The sequence below is a fragment of the Rattus norvegicus genome, chromosome 8 (assembly GCF_021556685.1).
Source record: "Rattus norvegicus strain SHRSP/BbbUtx chromosome 8, alternate assembly SHRSP_T2T, whole genome shotgun sequence".
Classification (NCBI taxonomy): domain Eukaryota; kingdom Metazoa; phylum Chordata; class Mammalia; order Rodentia; family Muridae; genus Rattus; species Rattus norvegicus.
The window spans coordinates 97353446-97380192 of NC_141541.1; the positions used below are offsets into that span (position 1 = coordinate 97353446).

General features: G+C 42.2%; 1 protein-coding gene, 1 long non-coding RNA gene and 1 other non-coding gene across 12 annotated transcripts; 1 reads left to right on the forward strand and 2 right to left on the reverse strand.

Moving 5' to 3' along the window:
* The first annotated feature begins 648 nt into the window (after positions 1-648).
* Positions 649-12714, forward strand: Trim43a (tripartite motif-containing 43A). Of its 2 annotated transcripts, XM_087561227.1 has the most exons (7): positions 649-743; positions 6469-6880; positions 7777-7872; positions 8427-8657; positions 9752-9774; positions 10445-10542; positions 12118-12714. In XM_087561227.1, exons 2-7 carry the CDS (start codon positions 6473-6475, stop codon positions 12615-12617), a joined length of 1356 nt encoding a protein of 451 aa, XP_087417353.1. In that variant the 5' UTR covers positions 649-743; positions 6469-6472; the 3' UTR covers positions 12618-12714.
* Positions 12715-16634: 3920 nt separating this feature from the next.
* LOC148004293 (uncharacterized) lies at positions 16635-20890 on the reverse strand. 9 transcript variants are annotated; one of them, XR_015627932.1, is made up of 6 exons: positions 20850-20890; positions 20441-20494; positions 20277-20351; positions 19989-20088; positions 19633-19793; positions 16635-17644 (listed from the first exon to the last, which is right to left on the reverse strand). It is a non-coding gene; the product is annotated as an uncharacterized LOC148004293 (long non-coding RNA). The 9 variants fall into 9 exon arrangements; XR_015627928.1 differs by having other exon boundaries at positions 20441-20548; XR_015627930.1 differs by having other exon boundaries at positions 20441-20591.
* LOC120094451 (small nucleolar RNA SNORD50) lies at positions 19867-19938 on the reverse strand. The gene has a single exon (XR_015628295.1). It is a non-coding gene; the product is annotated as a small nucleolar RNA SNORD50 (small nucleolar RNA).
* Positions 20891-26747: the final 5857 nt, after the last annotated feature.

Consider the following 26747-nt stretch of genomic DNA (forward strand, 5'->3'; position numbering starts at 1 on the left):
AATTTTAAAGGTCAAGCTCATAGCACCAAGTGCCTCCAAAAAACAACTAGAAAGAAGCCAGGTGGTGGAGTCTCACACCTTTAATCCTGTCACTTGGGAGGCAGAGGCAGGTGGGTTTCTGAGTTCAAGGCCAGCCTAGTTTACAGATCTAGTTCCAGTTCCAGGACAGCCAAGTCTAGACAGAGAAACCCTGTCTTCACAAAACAAAAACAGAGCTAGAGAAATCTTATACTAGCAACTGAACAGCACAGCTAGACGCTCTAGAACAAAAAGAAGAAATCACACTAAAAAGGAGCACATGGCAAGAAATAAACTGAGTGAAATCAATAAAATAGTAACCAAGGGAACGCTTTGTTGGTTCCTTGAGAAAATCAGTAAGATTGCAAACCCTCATTCAAATTAAATAAAAGACACAGAGAAAAAACCCAGATTAACAAAATCAAAATAAAAGGGGGTTGTGGGGAAATCTCTAGGAAGTGCCAGAGAACTCAGATAGGGAAGGCTCCCAGGAGTCAATGCAGGTGACCTTAGCCTAGATGTCTAATAGTGGGGTCATTAAACCAGAAGAAGCCACCTCCTGTAGCCAGGCAGGATCCCTAGTGGAGGAATAAGAACAACAACCCACTCATAAAACTTTTGACTCAACAGTTTGTCCTGTCTAAAAGAAATGCATGGACAAAGATGGCGCAGAGACTGAGGGAATGGTCAACCTATGACTGCTCAACCTGAGACCCATCCCACAGGTAAGCACCGTTTACTGAAACCACTAATGCTACTCTGTTATGCTTGCAGATGGAGCCTAGCACAACTGTCCTCTGAGAGACTGTACCCAGCAGCTGACTAAAACAGATGCAGGTTCACAAAGGCAAACATAGGAAGGAGGTTGGGGATCTTATGAAGGAGTTAGTGGAAGGATTGAAGGCCCTAAAGGGAAGACCAACAGAGTCAACTAATCTGGACCTTTGGAAGGTCGCATAGACTGAGCCACCAGCCAAGGAGCACGCACAGGCTGGTCGCAGGCCCTGGTTCATGGGTAGCAGATGTGCAGCTTAGTCTCCATATGGCTCCCCTAACAATTGGGAGAGGGAGCTGTCCCTAAAGCTGTAGACTCTCTTTGGAATCCAGTCCCAACAGGGCTGCCTTGCCTGGCTGCTGTAGGAGAGAATGCATCTAACTGGTAGAGACAGGGTTGGGGCATACCCAGGGAGGGGACTGGGAGGAGGGGCAGTGTTTGGGTTGTAAATAAAAAAGTCTGTTTTTCAGATAATCCAATTTAAGAATTGTCTTCAAGGGGAACAAACAAACAAATTAACAAACTATATTTTGTTGTAACTTTTGAAAACATGAGAGCCAGCCAGAAACATTTGCCAGAAGGGAAACAAATGGAATTCATGTTCCAGTTCTGGGACACAGGAGCCTGACATTTCTACTACAGTTCTTAAATCTTGAAGAAGTCTTGAGAATGCTCTCTATGGGCACGTATCTAGCTTTGTTTATGGAAGACCTTTTTTTCCCTTTATTTTAAAAAATATACTTTCTTCTCTTTATATCCAAATCACTCCCCCCACTTCTGGTCTCCTCCCTCACACAGTCTCTCTTTCTATTCCCCGCTCCACTTCTCCTCTGAGAGGTGGAGGCCTTCCCTTGGTTATCTCCCTGCCCTGGCACATCAAGTCACTGTAGGGATCCTCTCCCACTGAAACCAGACAAGGCAGTCCAGTTAGGGCAACAGGATTCTCAGGCAGGCAACAGAGTCAAGGTCAACCTCTGCTTTAGTTGTTTCAGGCCCCAACATGAAGACCAAGCTGAACATCTGCTAGATATGTGCGGTGGGAGTGGGAGGGGTTTGGTGGAGCCCATGCATGCTCTTTGGTTGGTGGTTCAGTCTCTGGGAGCCCCCAAGGGTCCAGGTTAGTTGACACTGTTGATCTTGTGGAATCTATCCTCTTCAGGTTCCTCTTTCCTTCCTCCAACTTTTCCTTGTTCATCTCTATTTAGAAGGCCCTTCCAACCTTACATCCCCTCCAGTGTTCCTCCCAACTTCTTGTCTTCTTTCCTAAATTATTTATGTTTTCAAATCCAGTGTCCAATCAATGTAGTGCCCATATATGGATGTGGGGTGACCTACTGGGACAAAAAGAGGATCCTGCTTTAAGACCAATCTTAAATGGGACTTTCTGAACTTCAATTATATATTAATCTTTTGTTCCCTCATCTCCCTAGTTCTGACAACCACAGAGCTGGACTATTTCAGGTCTGATAATCACTCCTGTGGTGCTCTGTACCTAGCTATAAGAGTGCTCACTTTTGTGATTCAAGCTCTACCCTCACTTGGGGTATATTTGGTGTTAGTCACAGAAAACTTAACTGATGTCTTTATCTTAGGGATATTCCTCATTTACTTGCATAATAAGACTGGAATAGACGTAGTGGTTGTCACACATTTGTGTCCTTCAAAAAGACAATTAAGATGGGCATGATGGCACACTGCTATAATCCCAGCACCAAAGAGACAAAGGCAGGCTGCTTTCTATGAGTTTGAGGCCACCCAGGTCTACACAGCAGGTGAATTCCAGGCCAGCCAAGGCCACATTGTGAGACCTTATCTCAAAACCAAACCAAACCAACCAACCAGTCATATGCTTAGTATCTTAGTTGGGGTTTCCATTGCTGTGACCAAGACAACTCTTATAGGTACAACATATAATTGGGGCTGCCTTACAGTTTCAGAGGTTCAGTCCATTATCAAGCATGGCAGCATCCAGGCAGGCATGTTTGGAGGAGCTTAGAGTTCTACATCTTCATCCAAAGGAAGGAGCAGATAGGTTCCCACATGCCTAGAAGGAGAGTCTCAAAGTTCAAAGTCTCTTTTAAGATTCAAGCAGTCTCTTAACAGTAATCACGTATAAAGTTAAAAATACTGGGCCAAAGCAAGACAGAAAGCCAGCTAATCAAACTCCAAATTCTATGTCTCCATGTCTGATATCAAAGCATTCTTCATATGTCCAACTGCTTTCATCCTTGATGACTGCTGTTGGCAGATCTAGCATTCAGAAGCAACAAACTTCATTCTCTTGGACTGGTTCTACTCTGTAGGCAGCTTTCCTCAGCAGGTACCCCAAGGCTCTGACATCTCTAACATCTTGGGGTATTCGAGGCAACTTCTCAGCTTCTCATTCCAATGTCTGATATCCACATATGATCTTTTGGGCTCCTCCACAGGGCTTGGGTCCCATCTCCAGCTCTGCCTTCTGTAGCTCTCTGTGCTCTGCTTGACTCTACCCCACTGCTGCTGCTGGTCTTGGTGGTCCTTCCATGGTATTGGCATCTATAATACACTGGAGTCTTTAACTGCAACTAGGCTTCACCAATAGCCTTTCATAGGCTCTCTTCATGGTGCCCAGCCTCAACTTCTTTGCATGACTCCTTTAGTCCTGGGCTGTCAATTGCAACTGAGGCTGCACCTTCACCAATGGCCTTTCCTAACCTCTCACAGTGCCAAGCCTCAGCTGCTCTCCATGACCCTTCAAGCCTTCAAAACCAGTACCACCTGGGTGACTCTTACACATTGCCAAGTACAGCTGCAGCATGAGGTACAACCTTGGCCATCTCTGGAACACAGCCTCTTTGTGCTCTCAGAAAACACTTCCTAGAAGATTTCACCTCAGTGATGCTGGTCTCTTCTTAATCACTGCTAATTTCTTAGCTCCAGCTAACCAGCATCAATTATCCCAGTAGTCCCTTCTATTTCTTTTCTTTTTTTTTTTTTTTTTTTTGGTTCTTTTTTTCGGAGCTGGGGACCGAACCCAGGGCCTTGCGCTTCCTAGGCAAGCACTCTACCACTGAGCTAAATCCCCAACCCCACAGTTAAAAGTAAATTGAGGGAGATTCGTGCATTTTTTTTTTCTTTTAGAACAGAAAGTTGAGTGGATAAAGGAAAGGGGGTATGGACTTGGGAGAAGTAGCAGTTGAGATCAATATGAGCAGAAGAAGTTGTAAAAAATTCTCCAAAGAACTAAAAAAGATTTTTAGTGTTGATATTTGCTAGAATCAGAGATTAATGGCGTCACCATCTGTTAACCTATCAAAACCAAAGTATAAGCACATCGTGCAATATGTAGTTACGGTAAAACATTGTTGTAAAATTACTAATCTTTTTTTCTTTAGAAAAGTTCTCACTGCATATCCTAAGCAGGCCTTGAACTAAAACTCCTCCTGCTTCAGCATTCTAATTCTTTGGATTTTGGGTAAAGGTGTGAGCTACTACACCCAGCTAAACAGTGATTCAGGAAATTCTTTGGAGATTTGCTTGTGGAGATTGGCCAAGGTGTTCAATCTTTCATCCATTTAGACAAATCCCACTTATAGTAGCTCACCTATAGGAAGCACTGGTAAAAACAACCATGGGAAAAAGTGGGCATGATCTTTAGAGACTATATAAGCACAGTCTCGGGTCCGGCATATTCTTTCTTCTCCAGATCAGACACAGCGTGTTTCCAACCTTCTGGTCCAGACATTGCTAGATCTGAGGATCTGATCTCAAAGCTGAGTTAGTATTGCACCCCTACCAAGCACTGCTGGGCATGAGGATAATTACTTGGGTAATTGCACAATTTACAAGCGAAAATTCTTCTGTAGTTCCTATTTTTAATTAAATACAAACAGGTGTTTGCTTAGAAGTTATATTTTGCTATTCAGTTTCCATTTGGAATTCTTTCTTGGTATATAATGTGGGTTTATTTTAAATTTATCATTATGCACATTTTAGTTGATCTGATGAATTGTACTGAGAGATAGTTTCAAGATACTTTTCAATTTTGTGTTTTGTTTAAATTTTAAAACATTCAAAAGTGTTCTATTCTTAACAAATACTCTCAATGGTTTAAAAATCTATCAGGATTTAAAAATATTTAGGAAAGCATAGAAGTAAAAACTCAATTTCAGCAAAAGAATCTTATTATTTCTTCTGTTGTAAATTATAGGAAGGAAGATGTCACAGTATAAATGGGTACTTGAATATACCAAGTTGGTAGAATTGACTATTCCTGCCAATTCTAGTTTGGTTTGTTAGGTTAGGAGTCTACATGTAATTAAAGTAGAGAAAACTAATCACTCTCTTTTATTCATACGAGTACATTCTGGTTAAAATCTGATACAATTTTTCATTTCTGTGTTTGATCTGGGTTATTTTTGTGTACTTGCTTTGTAGTAAAATGTCTAGGGTACAGAAAAAAAATGCCAAAGGAAAACATGACCATTAGCTAAATTAAGGAAGGTGGCATTAAAATTCCAATGTCTTTGCTAATCTAATTGTCGATAGTGAGTATTGGATTTTGAAATACACAAGACCACCAGCTAGAGGCATTTGACTCCATTTGGGTCAAACTGCAGAAGCTTAATTATTTTGACAAAATTTGCTTAAATCAAACCAAGATTATTTCTTTGTGTAAAGTTAAAAGAGATGGGCAATGGGCACCTGTTGGTTAGATGGCCAAGTCTCACATAGACATGCATGAGAGCTTCATTTATGCCTCAAGATTTCCTCCCACAAACTCAAGGCAGGAATTGTGTTTTGGGGAGGCAAACAAGTGTCTGCAAAGAATTCCTCTAGTATTCAACTTGAGGGGAGGTAGAATTGATGTAGTAACAACTGATAATCTGTGAAAAGCTATCGGGTTACATTCACTTCAGTTGGGAATATCCACACTAAATGTTGGAGAGATCGTTCCACCAGCCCCATGGGTTGAGGGTTCCAACTGAAGAAAAAGGGGAAGAGAAGAAGATGAGCAGCGAGCTCTCCTTGCTTTCTGCTTCCTGGTTTTGGAAGTCATGAGATCCGCTGCCTTGAGCTCCTGCCACCATTTCTTCCCCACCATGATATCCTTGAAATAGAAGACAGAATAAATTCTGATTCTTTGAGGTATTTTGTAGCAGAAAGAAGTGAATGATATTGCCTATGAAGATTCAAGGGGTGGGACAGTGGAATAATAATCTGAATAGTAAGAAACTAAAAGTCAGATACCAAACAAAAATATTTAGTAGAGAAAAGTGTGAAGTAGGGTGTATTTTCTTGGATAGAAAACAAATGAAGGAGCTGTTTTACTAACATGTCTGCAGTGAAAGGCCAGTGGAGAAGAAGGATCTCTCTCTCTCTCTCTCTCTCTCTCTCTCTCTCTCTCTCTCTCTCTCTTCTCTCTGTATGTGTGATTTTCTTCTATAACATTGAAGAATGTCTTTGGCCTTAAAAAACATACCAATTTGGGGCTGACGTCTCCAGGAGGAATGCAGATGTAGGATCTATTGCTGCATCACATCAGGCAATCTGTCTGTCCGTTCTTGGTCATAGAAAAAAAGAGAAAAGCCTGTATTGCCATAATCAGAACTTAAATCACAAGTTTAACCAATTTTTGTCCAGCCTCTTGCTCCTTTCTGGTCCAATAATAATAATAATTCTTTTTTCCCCCTCAGAAAAATGGAGTCAGATAATTTACAAGCCTCCCAGGAAATACTTACCTGCTTCATCTGCCTGGGCATCTTTACGGACCTAGTCCTGACAAGGTGTGGCCACCCCTTCTGCAGGGCCTGTCTCCTCCTTTTTTCAGCAGACACCCAAATCCCTATCCACTGCCCCCTGTGTAGGCATCCATCCAAACCGAATTTCAGAACTGCTATTCCTGGGAAGAAGCTGATATCTATTGTCAGGAAAGAAAGGATCAAGAAGTATTTGAGTTCTGAGGAGCACAAGTGCATGACCCACAAAGAGAGAAAGACGATCTTCTGTGATGAGAACAGGGTTCTTCTCTGTCAGTTGTGTTCTAAATCCCAGGAGCACAGAGGTCACAGACACTGCCACATTGAAGAAGCTGTTTTGAAGCAAATGGTAAGTGATGTTTCTGAAAAAATAGGATGAGAGCTTGAGAGAGGGAGGCTTAGCAGACCACAGGAAGATTCTGGTCCCAATTCTTATGAAGCCATTGTGTTTTTAAACAGCGAATGAAGAAAGAATGACTACAAAATGTAAACATCTCTTGAGAGACCCATACCAGTAAATATCATTTCTAGTTTCATGGTTCATTATGATCATGTTGCTGAAAAGTATAATTGTCATAAATTTACATGTTTAAAAAGTGCTGTTGACATGAGACTAAAACACTAAAAGTGCATTGGAATTAGCTGGTTAGAGTCTGGGTATCCCAATCAGATGTCGATTCTCCAGACAATAGTCAACTACAGTTCATCACTTTACTTGAGCACAGAGAGGTTGTAGTTCAGTAATGATCTGAAATCTAAAGTTCCATAGTTAACTAAAAGTAAAATGGAAACAACATTCTGATCCTTCTACCCTCTCTAAAGTAATTGTGTTTAGTGCTAGAGTCTGTCCACCAGACTCATTATTTATCTAAGGATGGTTTTTATTTTTATTTTTTCTCCATCTTTATTAAATTGAGTATTATTTACATTTCAATTGTTATTCCCTTTCTCAGTTTCCAGGCCAACATCCCCCTAACCCCTTCCCCTTCCCTTCTATATGGGTGTTCCCCTCCCCATCCTCCCATTACTGCCCCCCCCCAACAATTCTGTTCACTACGGGTCCAGCCTTGGCAGCACCAAGGGCTTCCCCTTCCATTGGTGCCCTTACTAGGCTATTCATTGCTACCTATGCAGTTGGAGCCCAGGGTCAGTCCATGTATATTCTTTGGGTAGTGGCTTCTAAGGATGATATTTATTTATTTATTTATTTATTTATTTATTTATTTATTTATTTATTTTGTACAGGAGAAACTTCTAAAGCAAATGGAATCTTTATTGAAGAAGATCCAAGAACTTCAGGAGAATCTAGAGGCAGAGAAGACAATGACTGATCAGTGGATGGTGAGTATGAGACTGATGTGTCAAATCCACCAGAGGTGTACATTTTGCAAACTTGGTCATTCACAGTTTGAGGATCATGCATGGGATGCGATACTAGGAAATCCTTTTCTGTTAACCTTAAATTCTAAGGACAAAATACAATTTGAACACAGAGAGAATGGCCTGACTGTGCGGCAGAGAAGTTTGATATTATTGGGTGATTTCCTTGCGGGTTCAGCACAGTGCATCAGACTCCATGACTCCACTCAGAACTTGAGTTACTATGTGCAGAATTGCATTTTGAGTGAACAATCCAACACTTTTCCCCAGATATCTCAGGATCTCATTTAATAGATGAAAATGGTAAAAGAAAAGGATGTGTCTGTTTGCTTCAGCTATTAATAAAGAAGAAATGTGTAAATTCCAAGAGTCTACATCTTCTGAAAAGTGGGATCAGTAAATCAGTGTGTGCAGCACCCTGACAGGATCCTGTAGGTGAATTTAAACATGGAAAGACTCAGTGGAGAGAGTCAAATACTCTTCACATGTGATCTAGTATGTCCACTTTCCTTCAGGACTACGTGACCCTACGGGAGGAGATGATCAGGACAGAGTATAGGAAACTATATCCATCCCTTGATGAAGAAGAGGCGCAACATATAGAGTGTATGAAAAATCAAGGCAACACTAATTTAGAGGAGCTCAGGAAAAGTGAAGCCATGATGGTCCACAAGAGGAGTCAACTAATGAAAGTGTATCAGGAGCTTATGACAATGTCCCAGAAGCCATATGAGGTGCTGCAGCAGGTGAGCCCACAGGAGTACTTGAAACAGCTTTATTACCTGGATCCACACCTGTGACTGTTATGTCTGAGATCTCTTTCTATATTCCCACTGCTTAGTATCAGGATTTCCTTTCTAAGAAAAATCTGGGGAGATAATTTCTGTAGTAACCTAAAGAGAACAAGCCTGTTGTTGACATTGTAGATCTCCATTGAGCATTTCCTCATTTTTTTTTGTTTGTAGCTTGCTTCTTTGAAACCCCAAATCAAGGGATTCCTGTTACCAAACACTCCATTTTTACCTCTACTTGGATATTAATTATGCACTGTTTTTTTTTTCAAAAAAAGATGTAAAAAAATTATATTTTAAAACTAAAAAGGGAAGGAGACTGGATACTAAAATTCACTTATACATATACATAATTTAACTGGTTATTAAAATTCTCTTATATATAATTTAAAATTGATACATTTAAAGATATGAGGCACACAAAGACAAGAGACACACTAACAGGGTGGTTCTAGAGTTTACCTAATGCTATTTTTAATGGTTCTAAGAAATAGAATAGACAGATCATATTACTGGCTCTCCCTCTTATTGTCAAGGCCTGCTCCTGTAAGCACCACTGTAGCCATTTCCTTCCATAATTATGCACTGTTTTAAAGTAATCCTCCATTGGCTTTTTCTGTTTGGAATCTGTTTTTGAGCGTTCTTTGGGAGATAGAGATTGGATACATGTTCTTTTGTGGTGCACAATGGCCTTGGACTCACAGGATTCCTGAGACCTAAACCCGAAATTCTAGAGTTACAGATATGAGGCACCATGTAGGGTTTAGGCCTCCCATTTTGAAGTACCCTTAATGAAAGTATTCCCATGCTTTGTGTACAAGATCAAAGAAAGTCCTCTTTGCAGACAGCTGGGTGTTACAAAGCACTGTCTAAGTCCTACCCATATGCTTCTCAAATATTCTCATAGCCTGATTTCGTTAAGAATTCCATTGTACTAATCCAGTTCATTGGCATTACCCTGGGACATGAAAATAAATTTGCAGGGTGAATTGGTGTGGTAACGACTGACAATTATCTGAACTTTAAAGCTTTTCTTGTTTTGCTTGCAGGGTTTGGATGACCTGTTTAGAAGGTGAGTTCAGTTCTCAGCGTAAGCCAAGATACCCTGAACTATGGTACAAGACTGAACAAGCCCTCTTAGCAAAGGACAGATATACTTTATATAGAAAATACTCGATTGTTTATGGATGATGTGTTTGGGATTGTTTTCATGGATGTGACTCCTGTTCACCTTTACTAGTGTCCCTTCTTCCTCCCTATGAATAAAGGAATTATATGTAATGGGCTTGAGCTAAAATGTGTTGTTTAAATCCTAATCCTTGAGGCCCATGGGCTGTGTTATCCTGGTGGTAGAAGAGAGGGGCAGGAACATGGAGACAAGAGGTTGGTAGCAGGAAGGGCTTCAGAAAGAGCATCTAGGAGGGAACTACCCTGTCTCCTGATCTTGGGGTCTCAGTAATATCAGAAAATCCTTTGTGTGAGATTGTGTGAAAGTGTTTATTTTTATTAATTTGATTTGTTATGAATATCTGTCTATGTGAGCGCACATGTGTGCATAGCAGAGGACAACTCTCAGAAACCAGACCTCTCCTTACACCATGGGTTCCTGGGATTGAACTGAAGTTGTCAGGTTGTGTGGCAAGGGTTTTAACCCCTGAGCCTTTTACTAAACTTGGAGTGAAGATGTCTCATCAATGGGATGATATCTTTAGCACAAGCTGACCAATGTCTTCTCCTTGCAGATGTGAGTTAGTGCAGCTGGGCATGCCGCAGGTTATGAAACCAGAACTCAGTGCCCATCCCAATGCTGGGTTGACTGCAAGGTTCAGTTTCTTCAAAGGTGAGTGTCAGTACTGATATAATGACCAGAGACATAACCTTCAACAGTGAGACAACCTTTGCACAATGAATATTTTAACTTCCTAGAAAGATATGTCGAGTTAAGTCACACTATAATTATATTTAGGCACGTGATCATTTAACAAACATAAATGAATACCAGCTTGATGTATGTGATTCAGGTTGAAAAACAGAATCTTTTGTTCATTGAGACACACAGGACAGTTTAATAGAAATTAAGTATAATTAGCAATTAAAATTTTTGAATGTTTTCCATTAAATATTTTAACAATTGACTTTTTTTTTTATTTTGGAGATATTTCTCTTTGTAGCCTCAGCTGTCCTGGAACTAGGCTCTGTAGACTAGGCTGGCCTTAGACTTACAGAGATCGACCTGCCTCTGGCTCCTGAATGCTCTAACTAGAGACATATATAATCATGCACAGCTATTGGTTGACTTTTTAAAGTGTATTAGTTAGGGTGTCTTAGTTAGGGTCTTACTGCTGTGAACAGACACCATGACCAATGCAAGTCTTATAAAGGAAAACATTCAATTGGGGCTGGCTTACAGGTTTAGAGCTTCAGCCCAGTATCATCAAGGCAGGAACATGGCAGCATCCAGGCAGGCATGGTGCAGGAGAAGCTGAGAGTTTTACCTTTTTATCTGAGGGCTGCTAGCAGAATACTCACTTCCAGGTAGCTAGGATGAGGGTCTTAAGCCCACGCCCACAGGAACATACCTATTCCAACAGGGGCACACCTTCTAATCCTGCCACTCCCTGGGCCGAGCACGTACAAACCTCCAGATGAGCCATAGATTAAAAATTCACAAGATACAGTGGCACACACTTGTATTAAAAACATGGAATCGGGAAGATTGCTCAAGAGTTTGAGGTCAGACAGGTTGACACAGTGAGTCCCATGCCAGTCAACGTTATATAGTGAGAAAGCCTATGATCATATAAGAACCAAGTCGACAAAGCCATTTATCATAGGCAATAAAAATAAAACAAATTGACAAGACACGAGGCAATGTGTGAATCACACTGGGAGATCTAACTATGCATTGTAACATCACAGGGAAAGATATAAGAGGAGCTAGGGTTTAGTTAAAGGCAGACAATTGCTACTAGGGAACAACCAACTTCTAATGTATGCTTAGATCTATCTTGAGAACAAATCTGCATAGTGGGATGAAAAAACAATAAGAGGAAAGCAACCATGATTTAACCAATAACTTCATGGAGACTCGGAGGATAGCCTTCACAGTGGTCCTCACTGGACTGCAAATAGCTCCTGTTGGCCAAGTGTAATTAAAAGCCTGGAACACAGCTGTGCTGAGGCTTCACCTCTGCAGCTTCCACAGATTTTCAAAGCAGTTTCTACTATGTGTTTCATTACTTCAGAGTTTTCACTCTGTTTCTTGGGGAAACTTCTTGACTTTGATGTATCTATGCTATATCTATCCTTCCAGGCTCAGCCTTTCTAGCTTTAAAACTTAGGAAATCTGTAGGAACCTCTCTTACCTGACAAACGTAAATAGTTGGTTTAACTAAAATCTTGGCTTTTCCCACAGTGAAAATTTTCTTTCAAAATTTAATCATACTCAATTGCAAGATGAGCCAATTTTTTGATATCAGAAGGTTCACTAGTAGACCTTGCCATCAAAACACATCCCTGGATTCAGCTGGGTCCTATCGTGCTTCCTGGGGAGCAATGGACTTCACCACTGGGAAACATTACTGGGAGCTGGATTTGAAGGACTGTGAGCACTGGGCTGTAGGGGTCTGCAGCAATGTCTGGTTATCGAGGAGCCACAAAAAGATTGGATCTAGCGGTGCATTTCTTCTTGTGTGCTTCAAGGAGGGTAATCACTACAGTCTCTTCACTACGTGTCCAGTATCTCACCACTACATAGAGAAGCCAACAGGCCGGGTTGGCGTGTTCCTTGACTGTGAGGGTGGATGCATGAGTTTCCTGGATGTAGCCAAGAGTTCCCTCATACACAGCTACCATCCAGAAGCTTTCAGTCTCAGAGTCAGGCCTTTTTTCTCCACTGTCTACACACGATCATAGGACGCTGTAACCTAGTATGTTAGTGCTTCCCCAGTATTTCTATGGTAATGTGTCCTCTTTTGTGATTAAATATTAAAATGATATTAAATGTAAAAGATGGGTGACTGCTTGTTTCTCTGTGGTCCACGTGCACCTCCGAGAACACTTAACTCTCACAGTGGTTATTGCTTTTAGTTTGCCTTTGCATATTTGTGAGAATTACTTGTAAGAATCTTGGATCTACTGTAGACCTAGTGTAAGGCTCCAAGTGAATCTTAACTACTGGGAGACCCGCTTAAGTAAGACACAGAAAGCAAGAGGTTTATTTTTCCAGTGTGTTTGGGTCGACCCTCAATCAGTCCCTCGTGGCGAGTGACTAGAAGGCGACCTGGAATGGCTATAACAAGCAGTTTTTATACTTTTTAGGGGTACAGGTTACATCAGCAAGGTTACAGTTTAAACTTATTGGCTAAGCATATTGACCTTTGAATCTATTGGCTAGCAAGCATATGACATGCATTCGAACTCCATCTGGGACTGGAGGGTCAGGTGACTATCAGTCAGTACATTCTGTGGTTTTTCAAGAATGTCCCTGCTCCTCCCAAAAACTGTGGGTGGAGAATGGAACTTGGCCTAGCCTTGACCTGAGGTGAGAAGCTGGTACTTGGCCTAATCTTGACCTGAGGTGGTGAGTGAAAGGCTGGCGAAAGCCTCTAGGGTCCTTCACAGGAACTCCATAACATACCTACTTTCTTACACTATGTCCTTCACTAGAACCCTTACGTGCGCTCAGGACACAGTGGATTCCAGCACCATCATGTGGTCCTAACAGCAGTGTCAGGCAGAGCCACAGAGATGCACAGTAGATAGATTTGATCAACAAAAGCTTGAATCCCTATTTGATCTAAACAAATATAATTTACCATCTGGGATAGAACAATAGCAACAACAACAACAAAAACCAAAAAAACCGAACGGGCTCTCATCATTCAGGGAGAAAGGACTTTTTTCCTGGCAAAAAGGAAAGTGAATTTCATCCTCTTCTTCACTTCCTTATTTTTAAGCGGGTTTTATATTAGGAACAAATTTTGAAAAAAATGTCAATTAATTGTCCTTACTGACAGTCAAAAGCTTCCCTTTTCTGGAAACCTCTTCTTGCTCATTTGCAAGAGAAAAACTCAGTGTCATATGCATCTAAAAACACTGGGAGAAGTAGATTAGAATGCCCATCAAAGGCGACTTTCTTTCATCATTCTAGATTTTCAGAGACGAATTCTCAAATTTTTGCCTTTTTGCTTAGGCGGTCTGGTTCCCTGCCTTTCTCCCGTTGTTCCCAAAGGCATAGTATACGTTACACTTCTTAATATCACAACATATAGACGAGATTTGACTCTATTGACCACTTGGTTGTTCATGTATAGTTAGACTTGTGTGATGCCTCGGCTCTAACCAGAATATTACACGAAGGAGGGTACAGATACTGCATAATACTGCAAATATTATTTTAGAAAAAAAACTAGACTGACCAATAATCAAAAATCATGCAATTCAGTAAGATCTCAAAACATTAAGCTCAAGGGGCATGAGGTGTTTTGTATTTCTAATGCAGTCATTTCTATTAGAAAAAGAGACAACAAATGTTGGGGTTGCCTTTATATCATGTACAGAATGATGGAAAATCTTTAATTTCCTTCATCTGAAAGTTTACATTTCAGTCAAGACATCACTTTTGATACATCTACACTATAACAAAAAACAAAACAAAACAAAAAAAACCTTAAAGAAAACTACCAAACTGATTTGCAGAGAGACTGTACAAGTTTGCACTCCGACCAGCAGGAGAGGAGCGTCCTCCTTGCTCCTCATCTTCGCCAGGATGAACTGCAACTCACCTGAGTTTTTTTTTTTTTTTTTTTTTTTTTTTCACCTGAGTTTTTTTTCACCCATTTTGATAAGATGAAATCCAAGTCATTTTAGTCTGGTAACTAAGGACGCTGAACATTTAAGTGCTTCTCAGCCATTTAAGATTCATCTGTTGAGAATTTGGAATGGGTCTGTACCCCATTTCTAAATTTATTCTTTAAAATTATTCACTTTACATCCCACTCACCACTCCCCTCCTGGCAATCCCATCCCCTGCCATTTCTCCTCTGAACAGGTGGGGTCCCTCAGGGTATCCTCTTACCCTGGCACAAGTCTCTGAGAGGTTAGGGGTTTCCTCTCCCACTGAGATCCCTCTTCTTCCTTCCCTTAAAAAAAAAATAAACCTTTTTTCTCCATCATTACATTTACTTACTTTGTGTGTATATCGTGGTGCCATGTTATACATATGGAGGTCAGAGGACAAGTTTTTTTCTTCTCTATGTGATTCTTGGGGACTCCACCCAGTCAGGCTTGACAGCAAGGGCCTTATTTTGGAGCAGGTGCTCACTAAGTTATCCAGTCTGGGTTTCAGTTTGTCTTTTTTTTTTTCTTTATAAGATTTGTTTTTATGTGTGTCTGTGGCCCTGTGCACTGTGTGAGGGTAGGTGCAGAAGTCAGAGGTGTGGGATCCCCCTTGGAGTGGGGGTTACAGGTTGTTATGATCCGCCTGACTACAGATAGGTGCTGAGACTGGAACTCAGGTCTTCCAGAACAGAAATACACTCTTTAAAGCAGAGTTATCTCTCCAGCCCCAGACCTTCAGTTTGTGACAAGCCTTTAGGAACCTCTCTGTCACTGTGCCCACTGGTGAGTTGTTGTGGTTTGCCCTGGAGTTATCTGTATTTTGATGCTAATTCCACTGCCCCAAGGACAGCTGCCCAGTCACTACTCAGGACTCAGGTGACTTCACCAGAACCTTCTCCCCATTTAATTTGTAAAGTACAGGTGAGGGCAGGTACAGGATAGGAGGTCTGTCATTGGATGAGAAGGAAGCATGGGAGGGAGAAAAGTTGGAAGGAAGAGGAGGAGAATGGAATGGAAAGAAGAGAGACAGGCGGGATAGAGGGTAGTCACCGTGGAGAGAAAATGGAAGCTGATGTTAAGATTCCATTCTGTGTATTTACAGGTTGTTATTAATTTTCTTAAGGGATGGATGTGTACTGGGCTTTGTGTGTTTAGGTGGGCAATTATATCTTATCAATTGGGTCAAAGGTTATTGTGTTGTGTGTTCTTTTATGTGACCTTTGAGTGTAAGAAAGTGTGTGGCAGCTGGAGACACTGGGCCTCGGAGGAATTGGGATGTGTGTTTCTGGCATGGAAACCTGCCTTGGGAACTAGATAGGTAGAGAGATTGCTGCCAGGCTCAGAGAGAGGCCTTCGGCAGTGTGATATGGGATGGAGCAAAGCAGGTGAGAGGCTTTGCTGACTGAGATTAAGATATCTAGCAGATAAAAGGGGATATCTAGGGGATAAAAGATAGTGATACTTTTTATTTTTTTATAATTTGACAACAACAGTGAGTAGCAGCTTCTTAGTTCAGATGAGTGGCTTTATATTTGCAAGTCTTACATTTAGGTCTCTGACTCCTACTCTGAGTTTTTAATTACTGAACCTGAGAGACTGGGATCTGCTTCCTCTAGTGAGTACAGAAATAATCCCCAAACATAGTCTTTCTCTTTGCATTTTTATACTTGTATGTGCACATGCATAAATGTCATGCTGTGCATATGGAGATCAGAGGGGATCTTGGGTCCGGGGAGCAGGTCTTCAGGATCAGGTTTAGGTCCTCAGGCTTGGTGGCCAGTGCCTTTACCCAATGAGCCATCTTGCTGGACCCAGAATGTACAGGCTTAATGTTAGGATTTTCAAATAATCCCTTTAAAAATTATTTAAGGAGGTTATTTTAGCCAATGGCTCCTGTCTTAGGGTTTGCATTGCTGTGATAAAACACCATGACCAGGGGTTGGGGATTTGGCTCAGTGGTAGAGCGCTTGCCTAGCAAGCGCAAGGCCCTGGGTTCGGTCCCCAGCTCCAAAGGAAAAAAAAAAAAAAAAGAATAGAAACAAAACAAAACAAAACAAAAAAAAAAAAAAAAAAAAAACACCATGACCAAAGTTACTTGGGGAGGAAAAGGTTCTATTTCAGCTCACAGGGTTCAGTCCACACTCCATCATTCCGGAAAGTCACGCAGAACTCAAGGCAAGCAGAAGCCACGAGGAATGGTGCCTACTGGCTTACTCGGTTTGCTTTTTTTCTAATCAAGGGATTCTCTGGGTAGCCCTGGTTGTCCTCAACTCACAAAGAACTAACTGCCACCACCCAGCTCGGCTTGTTTCCTTATAGTAGTCAGGCCCACCTCCCCAGGGGTGATACTGACCTGGTGAGCTGGACCCCCTACTACAGCAATCAGTAATCAAGAAAATGCCCTACACACTTGCCTATAGGCCAAACCTATGGAGGCATTACCTCAATTAAGATTCCTTCTTCCAAGCTGTGCAGGCAAGCTGGGTGTGTGGAAATCAGAGATCCACCTGCCTCTCCTGAGGCTAAAGGTGTGAACCACACCAGTTTTGTTTTGAAATAATGAACAGCATCTGACCGTGTTCTGGGCCTGAGATTTACCAATTAATGAACCTTTGAGCGGTTTCAAGGGATTGTCTAGCCTTAGACTCCTAGGTTGTATCTCCATTTTTCACTTGACATGGAAATTCAGTTACTCTTGAATAGCCAATGAATCCAGGATGAAATCAAAAGGAAAATTAGTATCTCTTCAAACAAACAAAAAGGAGACACACCAGACAACATGGGATACAGCGGAAGCAGTGCTAGAGTTTATAGGAATCAACATGCACCTAGGGAAAAAAGCTGAGTATCAAACGAAAACCTGTTTATCATCCTAAAGAAATAGGAGTAAGGAAATATGCATGGAACCAAGAGACGTTGATTGTCAGAATAAAAATAGGGTGGAGACCACCTGACTGCTCGAGCTTCAACTGCACCCAAACATGGTACAGAGAACCCAGAAAGAGTTCCACAGTCACAGCCAACTCATTTTTCAAAGTTAGCAAGGTTTCCTGTGAAGAAATTAAGTCCATGTCATCAATGATACCAGGAAAAGTTAACATCTGCAAGGAAAAAGAAAACCAAATTAGACTCCTCCCACTAACTATGAAAACTGTAGAATAAATGAGTATGCATTGAGACCTTGAATTAATGATAAATTAGGTAGAGGGATGGACTGTGGTGAGATATGTTTTCAATCCTAGTATTGAGGAGGAGGGGGACCTCTGAGTTCAAGGAGAGCCTAGTCTACAGTTCTTGGACATCCAGGGATTAAACAGAACTCCTGTCTTGAAAAACAAAACACACACACACACAGAATTAGGCCAAGTGTTAAACACTTTTAGTACAAAGTTTGGGCAAGGGCACTCTGGACTAGTGTATGAGTCCCAAACCACAAAGCAACACTAGACCAGAAAAATTCATCCACAACCAGGAACAATGACACTACTTTGTAATGACAGGCAACACACCGAGGACAGGCAATTTAGTAGCAGACTATTCTGAGGCTAGGTACAGTGGTTTTTTTCCTTTAACTGAAGTTAGCCACCTCTATAGTTGAGTACGATTTTGAGATACTGTCTCGAGAAACAAAAGTTCAACCCTGGTCAATTTCCACAAAGAAAAATGGAAGTATGCATCAGTAAGAATTTAGAAAATAAAGCCCACTTAGTCTTAGCACTTGGGAAGCAGAGGCAGGTGGATTCAAGACCAACCAGACATAGAGAAACTCTGTCTCAAAATTAAGAAACGGGCTCCTCAGGCCAAGCAAGATGCCCAAAGGAAAGAAGGCCAAGGGGAAGAAGGTGGCTCCGGCCCCCGCCGTCATCTAGAAACAGGAGGCCAAAAAGGTGGTCAATCCTTTGTTTGGGAAAAGGCACAAGAACTTTGGCATTGGGCAGGACATCCGGCCCAAAGAGATCTCACACACTTTGTCATATGGCCCGGCCACATCAGGCTGCAGCAGCAAAGAGCCATCTCCATAAGCAGCTCATAGTACCTCCTGCCATTAAGCAGTTCCCCCAGGCCCTGGACAGGCAGACATCGACTCAGCTGCTTAAGCTTGCCCACAAGTACAGGCCAGAGACAAAGCAGGGGAAGAAGCAAAGGCTCCTGGCCCTTGCTGAGAAGAAAGCTGCTGGCAAAGGGGACGTCCCAACTAAGAGACCACCTGTCCTCCGAGCAGGGGTCAATACAGCCACCACCTGGGTGGACAACAAGAAGGCTCTTCTGGTGGTGACTGCCCATGATGCAGACCCCATTGAGCTGGTGGTTTTCCTGCCTGCCCTGTGTTGAAAGATGGGGGTGCCCTACTGCATCAACAAGGGAAAGGTCGGGCTGGGGCGCCTGGTCCACAGGAAGACGTGCACCACTGTTGCCTTCACACAGGTGAACTTGGAAGACAAGGGTGCTCTGGCTAAGCTGGTGGAAGCTATTAGGACCAATTATAACGACAGATATGAGGAGACCCGCTGCCTCTGGGAGGGGGCAACATCCTTGGTCCTAAGTGTGTGGCTCGCATTGCTGAGCTGGGAAAGGCAAAGGCTAAAGAACTCCCCACTAAGCTGGGTTAAATGCACATTAAGTTCTGTGCATAAATATAGTTACAAAGTTAAAAAATAAAGAAATGGGCGGGGAGGGCTGCACAGATGATGAAGGCATCGTGGAACAGTTTCACAGGGAAACCTGACAATGTGCACAATTGTGCTAATTAGGAGACCGACATTTGTGCACTGAGCTCACAAACTTTGAAAACTCAATTTCCATGTAAGTGGAACAAAACATGTACCAGGGCACTCTGGTTCATCTTCTGACACAAAAAGAACTGAAGAAATATTTGCAACTGAATATTTATTGCAGCACTCCCAAGCAACCAGTGCTGGATGAATAAGGAAAGAGTTCATAACCAATAATTATGATTGCACTCATTGTGCTTTGTCTGTAAAGTTGTATCCTCAGCTCACCCATAACCTTCCCAGAATAGAACACTATGTCATACATTAACATAGAGCCTTCAAAAGGTATACACAAGGCTCAACTCTGCAGGCCATACCAGATGCTGTCCTGTCCACTAGACAGTGTAAGAGGGACACAGCCAGGGCCATGCATTTCAAACATCGCAGTACTAATACTCTGTATTTGCTTCTTGTGTCTGCTTTTTCTGGATATCACCACATCTAGTTTTCCTTTGCAAGAAGTCTCCTCTCATTGGCCCTAAAAAAGAAACAGGTATCACATCGCTGCCAACTTTAAAACAGAACACAACAATCCACTTTTTTAACGGTCCATCTCAGAAGCCAGATCTGTAACTACAGTTTTTCAACAGGAATTCAGATTCGGGATAGGATCATCATAGATCGGACCGGTGACTTTATGTTCTGCAGAAAAAGGAAACGGAGCACCACTCACATGCATTCCTGCTCCAGGAGCTTCCCAGAGGACGGGCATCTCAATGGGCTGGCATTCACTGCTGGCAGAAAGAAGTACCATGACGTGCCAGGAGTAAGAACTGCATAAAGAGACAAGACGACGTCACTTAAACAGTGGTCCTGTCTCAGAAGCTGTCTCTGTATTCAGGACATCATCCACTGCTCGGCCAGCACTATTTCAGAATACATTAGCATGCAGGAAGCTGGTTCTTATTTCACAAGGGTGAAAATATATGCTGACGAAAATATAATCTAAGTTTCTACACACCTTTTAAAGGAATCAGGTTTTAATCAAGTTATTGTCTGTTACGAATTTTCTTTGAAGCTTTGGGCTCCCCTCCATCTAATGAAAAGAAGCAAATTTTAAGCATCGCACACCACTTCTTATTGCTCTGATACTTCAATTTGAAAACAAAGCTATTTCACCCTTACCTAGTATCTTTTTGCAAGTGCTTTGAGGATGAGAAGAATGACGTTGTCACTGTCCTTGAAAAGGATTCACATGCATGTAATCGATTGTCTCTTGGATGTCACTGGTACCTTCCAAACAGCACAAAAGGCCTAGCATGTTTTTCTGCAAATCCTGCTGTGTTAAGAACCCACCCAAGCTGGGACTTAGCAACCAGAATGCCTGTGGCCTTCAGCCAGGCCGCCCAGTCCCAATCTCCTGGGGCCTAAGATCCTGTCCTGGTATTCCTTTAGCTGCTATGCATTTCCCCTAGGAGGTTCACACCAGTACCCTAAGCTCAAGTCTCAGAGGCTGCTCCGCAGAACCTGAGCCTCCAAATTTATACTGCGCGCCCACATTTCGCTTGGTCAACCGGCCAACTAAACCACTCACCCTTTAGTGCAGCACAGCTTCCGTGGATCGAGATCCAGGCTGCCCCTCCCTCTCGCGCCGATTGGACGGGAGAGCACGTGGAGGCGTGGCTTTCCTGAAGCTACCTGTGGTTATTTGCTGTGGGTCTTTTTTTTTTTTTTTCCGAAGCCAATCGGGGGCGTGGTGGTCGCCGCCGGGCTGCCGCGTGCCCGTCGGTGTCGGCGTGCTCTGTGGCTGGCTCCCCGCCAGCTATCTTACTGGTCTAGCGGGCAGCTCAGTTCTACTTGGCGGGGGAGTGGCGCCAGAATTCAAACGAACTGCTGCAGTTGGAGGCGAGGTCACCTCCTGCTTTGAGCCTAGTAGGCCTGGACGGTCGGTGGCTGGGAGTGGTCATGTCCTCACCCTAACTCTTAACCCCTGTGGCAGCAGTGCTGCTGAAGGGACCCCTGGGGACTGAACCGTGTAGGCAAAAACCGAAAAGGCCTGGGTTTAACCTTGGTACCGCTTGTCTGCAGAGGGCCATGCTGTCTGGTGCAGGCTATCCAATGCCTCTTGGGCGTCCAGCCAGGTCCAACCTCCATCTCCAAACCTACCCATCCCGGCTACCAGGCATTAGGGACAATTATACTGTCAATATCCTGAGAAGTTAAACATTCCATTTCACAGAAGAGGCAGCAAGTCAAAAGCCAATTGGCCTAAGGTCACACAGCTGTTTGCTATTTTTAAGTTTCTCCTTACTAAATTATCTGCAGGAAAAAACAATTTCAAACCTATTATTTCAAACGTCAGACATAAAATTCCAAATAATGCATCAGTAATCTATGTCCGAGGGAATGAATGAATACACATAACTACATTTGGATCGTTTAGCATTTGGAAACTCGGGTCTTTATTTCGTTGTTTTTTTTCTCTAAAATATGTGTGCATTTGCTGTCAGTTTACAATGTGTGAGAAGCACCTCTGGTTTCGTGCGTTACTCTTTATTTGGCTGAATGCAAAATTACTAGCCTTATATCTGTTCTTTCACTGTATTGGTTATGTACAGTGCAATGTAAATATTCCTCACATTGCTTTAAAAAGGACTTCAGTAAACGAGGATAAAAAACAAGTAAATGTCCTCATATCTTTGGCAATCTCCCAGTACTACTGTCAAGTGGTAACCATTATTGACAATCTTTGAAATTTCAAAGCATAAAAAGTCTATGTACAAGTTTCATATGCGTGTGATCTATACATATGCTCTGGTGCAGCTAACTTTTCACGAGTACACTGAACATTTTCCCATGTCAGTGTATAGAGATGACATTTTTATAGTCAGCGTGACATGCAGCGTTTTGTTGGATGCATTGATTTATTTAATTGATTTCCAATTGTTCACTATTGACAACAGCACACAACAATACTAGTAAAATTAAATTAAAAGCAGACACCCAGGGCTGTTACACAGAGAAACCCTGTTTCAAATAAAGGAAAAATAAAAACAAAAATAAAAACTGAGGCAGAGGCACTGCTCAAGAGACCAGTGTGGTCCACAGAGCAAGTTCCAGAACAGCCAGGTCTGCACAGAGAAGCCCTGTCTCAACCCCCAACCCCCAATGATAAACAAGAAAAAAAAATCCAGAAAGATGATCTGAGGGAATTCATTGTTCTCAAACTTACTTGCTACCAAGTGCTTGAAGTGACTTAATAACCAACTTAGTGTCCTCGAAGAGTTCATTTCCTGTAATAAACTTTCGGATAAGATCTTTGTTGCGATCATTATTTCAATAAATATTCATTGAGCTCTGGTGTATGCAGTACGTTTCAAATCTGATATCAAAACCCTAAAGGCAGGCTGGAGAAATGCACTTTCGTTAACAGCACTCATGTCAGAATTTTAGCTCTACATCCTCTTGTGGCCTTTAAGGGCACTGACATACATGTAGCATGTACATAAGTCATAAACACACCAAAGTCTTTGACCTTTCCAAAGCGATCAGTATGAAATTTACGTCAACTTCGAACAACAGAACCTAAGAATAGTGTGAACAGGGCTAGAGAGATGACTCACTGAATAAAGGTGCTTGCTATGAAAAGGAGACCGCCGTCCAATCCCTGAAACCCATGTAGGGATGGAAGGGGAGAACAAACTCCACAAAGCTGCCCTCTGATCACCAGATGTGCACAGTGGCATGCATGCCCTCACATGCACACACACAGTGTAATGATAAGAAGTCATGTGGGTAAGAGATGCTGAGGAACATCACATAACGTTTGCCGTAGAAACATGGTAAAACACTTGTTTTATTATCTAAGTAATGTGTCTCTGGGCTACATTTCACGCCCGTGGTATAAATTTGGTTCTTGTTAAATATATATGCTCGGGTATGCACATGCATGTGGAGGCTGAAGGACAGGCTTAGGTGTTATCCTCATGAACACCATTTATTTCCTCTGACAACGGGCCTCTTACCGATCTGCCACTCACACACTAGGCTAGACTGGCCGAGACACAAGTCTAGGAGATCCTTCTGTTTCCACTTCCCAGTACTGAGATGACAAACGTTTGCTACCACTAACACTTTTATGTGGACCTTGGCTCCTTGTGCTTGCAAAGCCAACGCTTTCTTTCCCTATTGTGCCATCTCCACAGCCACAGTATTTGCTTCTCTTGTGTTGTTGGTGACGCTGGCATCTGTGACTCCTTATCTCTGTCCTAGGACTTTCCATCTTCAGGGTTGTCTCCCTTTGAGGTTTCCTTAATGTTTCTCTTTCCAATTTTAGCTCTTGGATGGTTTTGTCCAATTCCCCGACTTGTTTGTGTTTTCTTGTGTTTCTTTAAGAGATTTATGTGGTTCCTCTTTAAGGGTTTCTACTTGTTTACCTGTGTTCTGTATTTCTTTTCTTTCTTTTTTTCTCCATCTCTATTAAATTGGGTATTTCTTATTTACATTTCAATTGTTATTACCTTTCCCGGTTTCCAGGCAAACATCCCCTTAACTCCCCCTCCTCTTCTCTATGGGTGTTCCCCTCCCTATCCTCCCCCCATTACCGCCCTCCCCCCAACAATCCCCTTCACTGGGGGTTCAGTCATGGCAGGACCAAGGGCTTCCCCTTCCACTGGTGCCCTTACTAGGCTATTCATTGCTACCTATGCATTTGGAGCACAGGGCCAGTCCATGGGTAGTGGCTTAGTCCCTGGAAGCTCTGGTTGCTTGGCATTGTTGTTCATATGGGGTCTCAAGCCCCTTCAAGCTCTTCCAGTCCTTTTTCTGATGCCTTCAACGGGGGTCCCGTACTCAGTTCAGTCGATTGCTGCTGGCATTCACCTATGTATTTGCTGTATTCCGCCTGTGTCTCTCAGGAGAGATCTACATGCGGTTCCTGACAGCCTGCACTTCTTTGCTTCATCCATCTTATATAGTTTGGTGGCTGTATATGTATGGGCTACATGTGGGGCAGGCTCTGAATGGGTGTTCCTTCTGCCTCTGTTCTAAACTTTGCCTCCCTATTCCCTCCCAAGGGTATTGTTGTTCCCCTTTGAAAGAAGGAGTGAAGCCTTCGTATTTTGGTCATCCTTCTTGAGTTTCACGTGTTCTGTGCATCTAGGGTAATTCGAGCATTTGGGCTAATAGCCACTTATCAATGAGTGCATACCATGTGTGTTTTTCTGTGATTGGGTTACCTCACTCAGGATGATATTTTCCAGTTCCATCCATTTGCCTACGAATTTCATAAAGTCATTGTTTTTGATAGCTGAGTAGTATTCCATTGTGTAGATGTACCAGATTTTCTGTATCCATTCCTCTGTTGAAGGGCATCTGGGTTTTTCCCAGCTTCTGGCTAGTATAAATAAGGCTGACATCAACATAGTGGAGCATGTGTCTTTGTTATATGTTGGGGCATCTTTTGGATATATGCCCAAGAGAAGTATAGCTGGGTCCTCAGGTAGTTCAAGGTCCAATTTCTGAGGAACCTCCAGACTGATTTCCAGAATGGTTGTACCAGTCTGCAATTCCACCAACAATGGCGGAGTGTTCCTCTTTCTCCACATCCTCGACAGCATCTGCTGTTGCCGGAGTTTTTGATCTTAGCCATTCTGAGCGGTGTGAGGTGGAATCTCAGTGATGTTTTGATTTGCATTTCCCTTATGACTAAAGATGTTGAACATTTCTTAAGGTGCTTCTCAGCCATATGGCATTCCTCAGCTGTGGATTCTTTTTTAGCTCTGGACCCCATTTTTTGTATAGGTTTATTTGACTCCCTGCCATCTAACTTCGCGAGTTCTTTGTATATTTTGGATATAAGCCCTCTATCAGTTGTAGGATTGGTAAAGATCTTTTCCCAATCTGTTGGTTGCCGATTTGTCCTAACAACAGAGTCCTTTGCCTTACAGAAGCTTTGTAGTTTTGTGAGATCCCATTTGTCGATTCTTGATCTTAGAGCAGAAGCCATTGGTGTTTTGTCCAGAAAATTTTCTCCAGTGCTCATGTGTTCAAGATTCTTCCCCACTTTTTCTTCTGTTAGTTTGAGTGTGTCTGGTTTGATGTGGAGGTCTTTGATCCACTTGGACTTAAGCTTTGTACAGGGTGAGAAGAATGGGTTGATCTGCATTCTTCTACATGCTGACCTCCACTTGAACAAGCACCATTTGCTGAAAATGCTGTCTTTTTTCCATTTGATGGTTTTGGCTCCTTTGTCAAAAAGCAAATGACCATAGGTGTGTGGGTTCATTTCTGGGTCTTCAATTGTATTCCACTGGTCTATCTGCCTGTCTCTGGACCGATACCATACAGTTATCATTATTGCTCTGTAATACTGCTTGAGTTCAGGGATAGTGATTCCCCCAGAAGTCCTTTTATTGTTGAGGATAGATTTAGCTATCCTGGTTTTTTTGTTATTCCAGATGAATTTGCATATTGTTCTGTCTACCTCTCTGAAGAATTGGATTGGTATTTTGATGGGGATTGCATTGAATCTGTAGATCGCTTTTGGTAAAATGGCCATTTTTACTATATTAATCCTGCCAATTCATAGCATGGGAGATCATGCCATCTTCTGAGATCTTCTTCAATTTCTTTCTTCAGAGGCTTGAAGTTCTTATCATACAGATCTTTCACTTGCTTGGTTAAAGTCACACCGAGTTATTTTATATTATTTGGGATTATTATGAAGGGTGTCGTTTCCCTAATTTCTTTCTCCGCTTGTTTCTCTTTTATGTAGAGTATGGCTACTGATTTCTTTTCTTTTTTTTTTTCTTTTCTTTTTTTTTTTTCCCGGAGCTGGGGACCGAACCCAGGGCCTTGAGCTCGCTAGGCAAGCGCTCTACCGCTGAGCTAAATCCCCAACCCCATTTATTTGAGTTAGTTTTATACCCAGCCACTTGCTGAAGGTGCTTATCAGGTTTAGTAGTTCTCTGGTGGAACTTTTGGGATCACTTGAATATGCTATCATATCACCTGCAAACAGTGATATTTTGACTTCTTCCTTTCCATTCTGTATCCCTTTGATCTCCTTTTGTTGTCTGATTGCTCTGGATAGAACTTTGAGAACTATATTGAATAAGTAGGGAGAGAGTGGGCAGCCTTGTCTAGTCCCTGATTTAGTGGAATTGCTTCAAGTTTCTCTCCATTTAGTTTAATATTAGCTACTAGTTTGCTGTATATGGCTTTTACTATGTTTAAGTATGGGCCTTGAATTCCTATTCTTTCCAGGACTTTTATCATGAAGGGGTGTTGAATTTTGTCAAATGCTTTCTCAGCATCTAATGAAATGATCATGTGGTTTCTATCTTTCAGTTGTCTATATAGTGGATTACGTTGTTGGTTTTCCGTATATTAAACCATCCCTGCATCCCTGGGATGAAGCCTACTTGATCATGATGGATGATTGTTTGGATGTGCTCTTGGATTCGGTTTGCAAGAATTTTATTGAGTATTT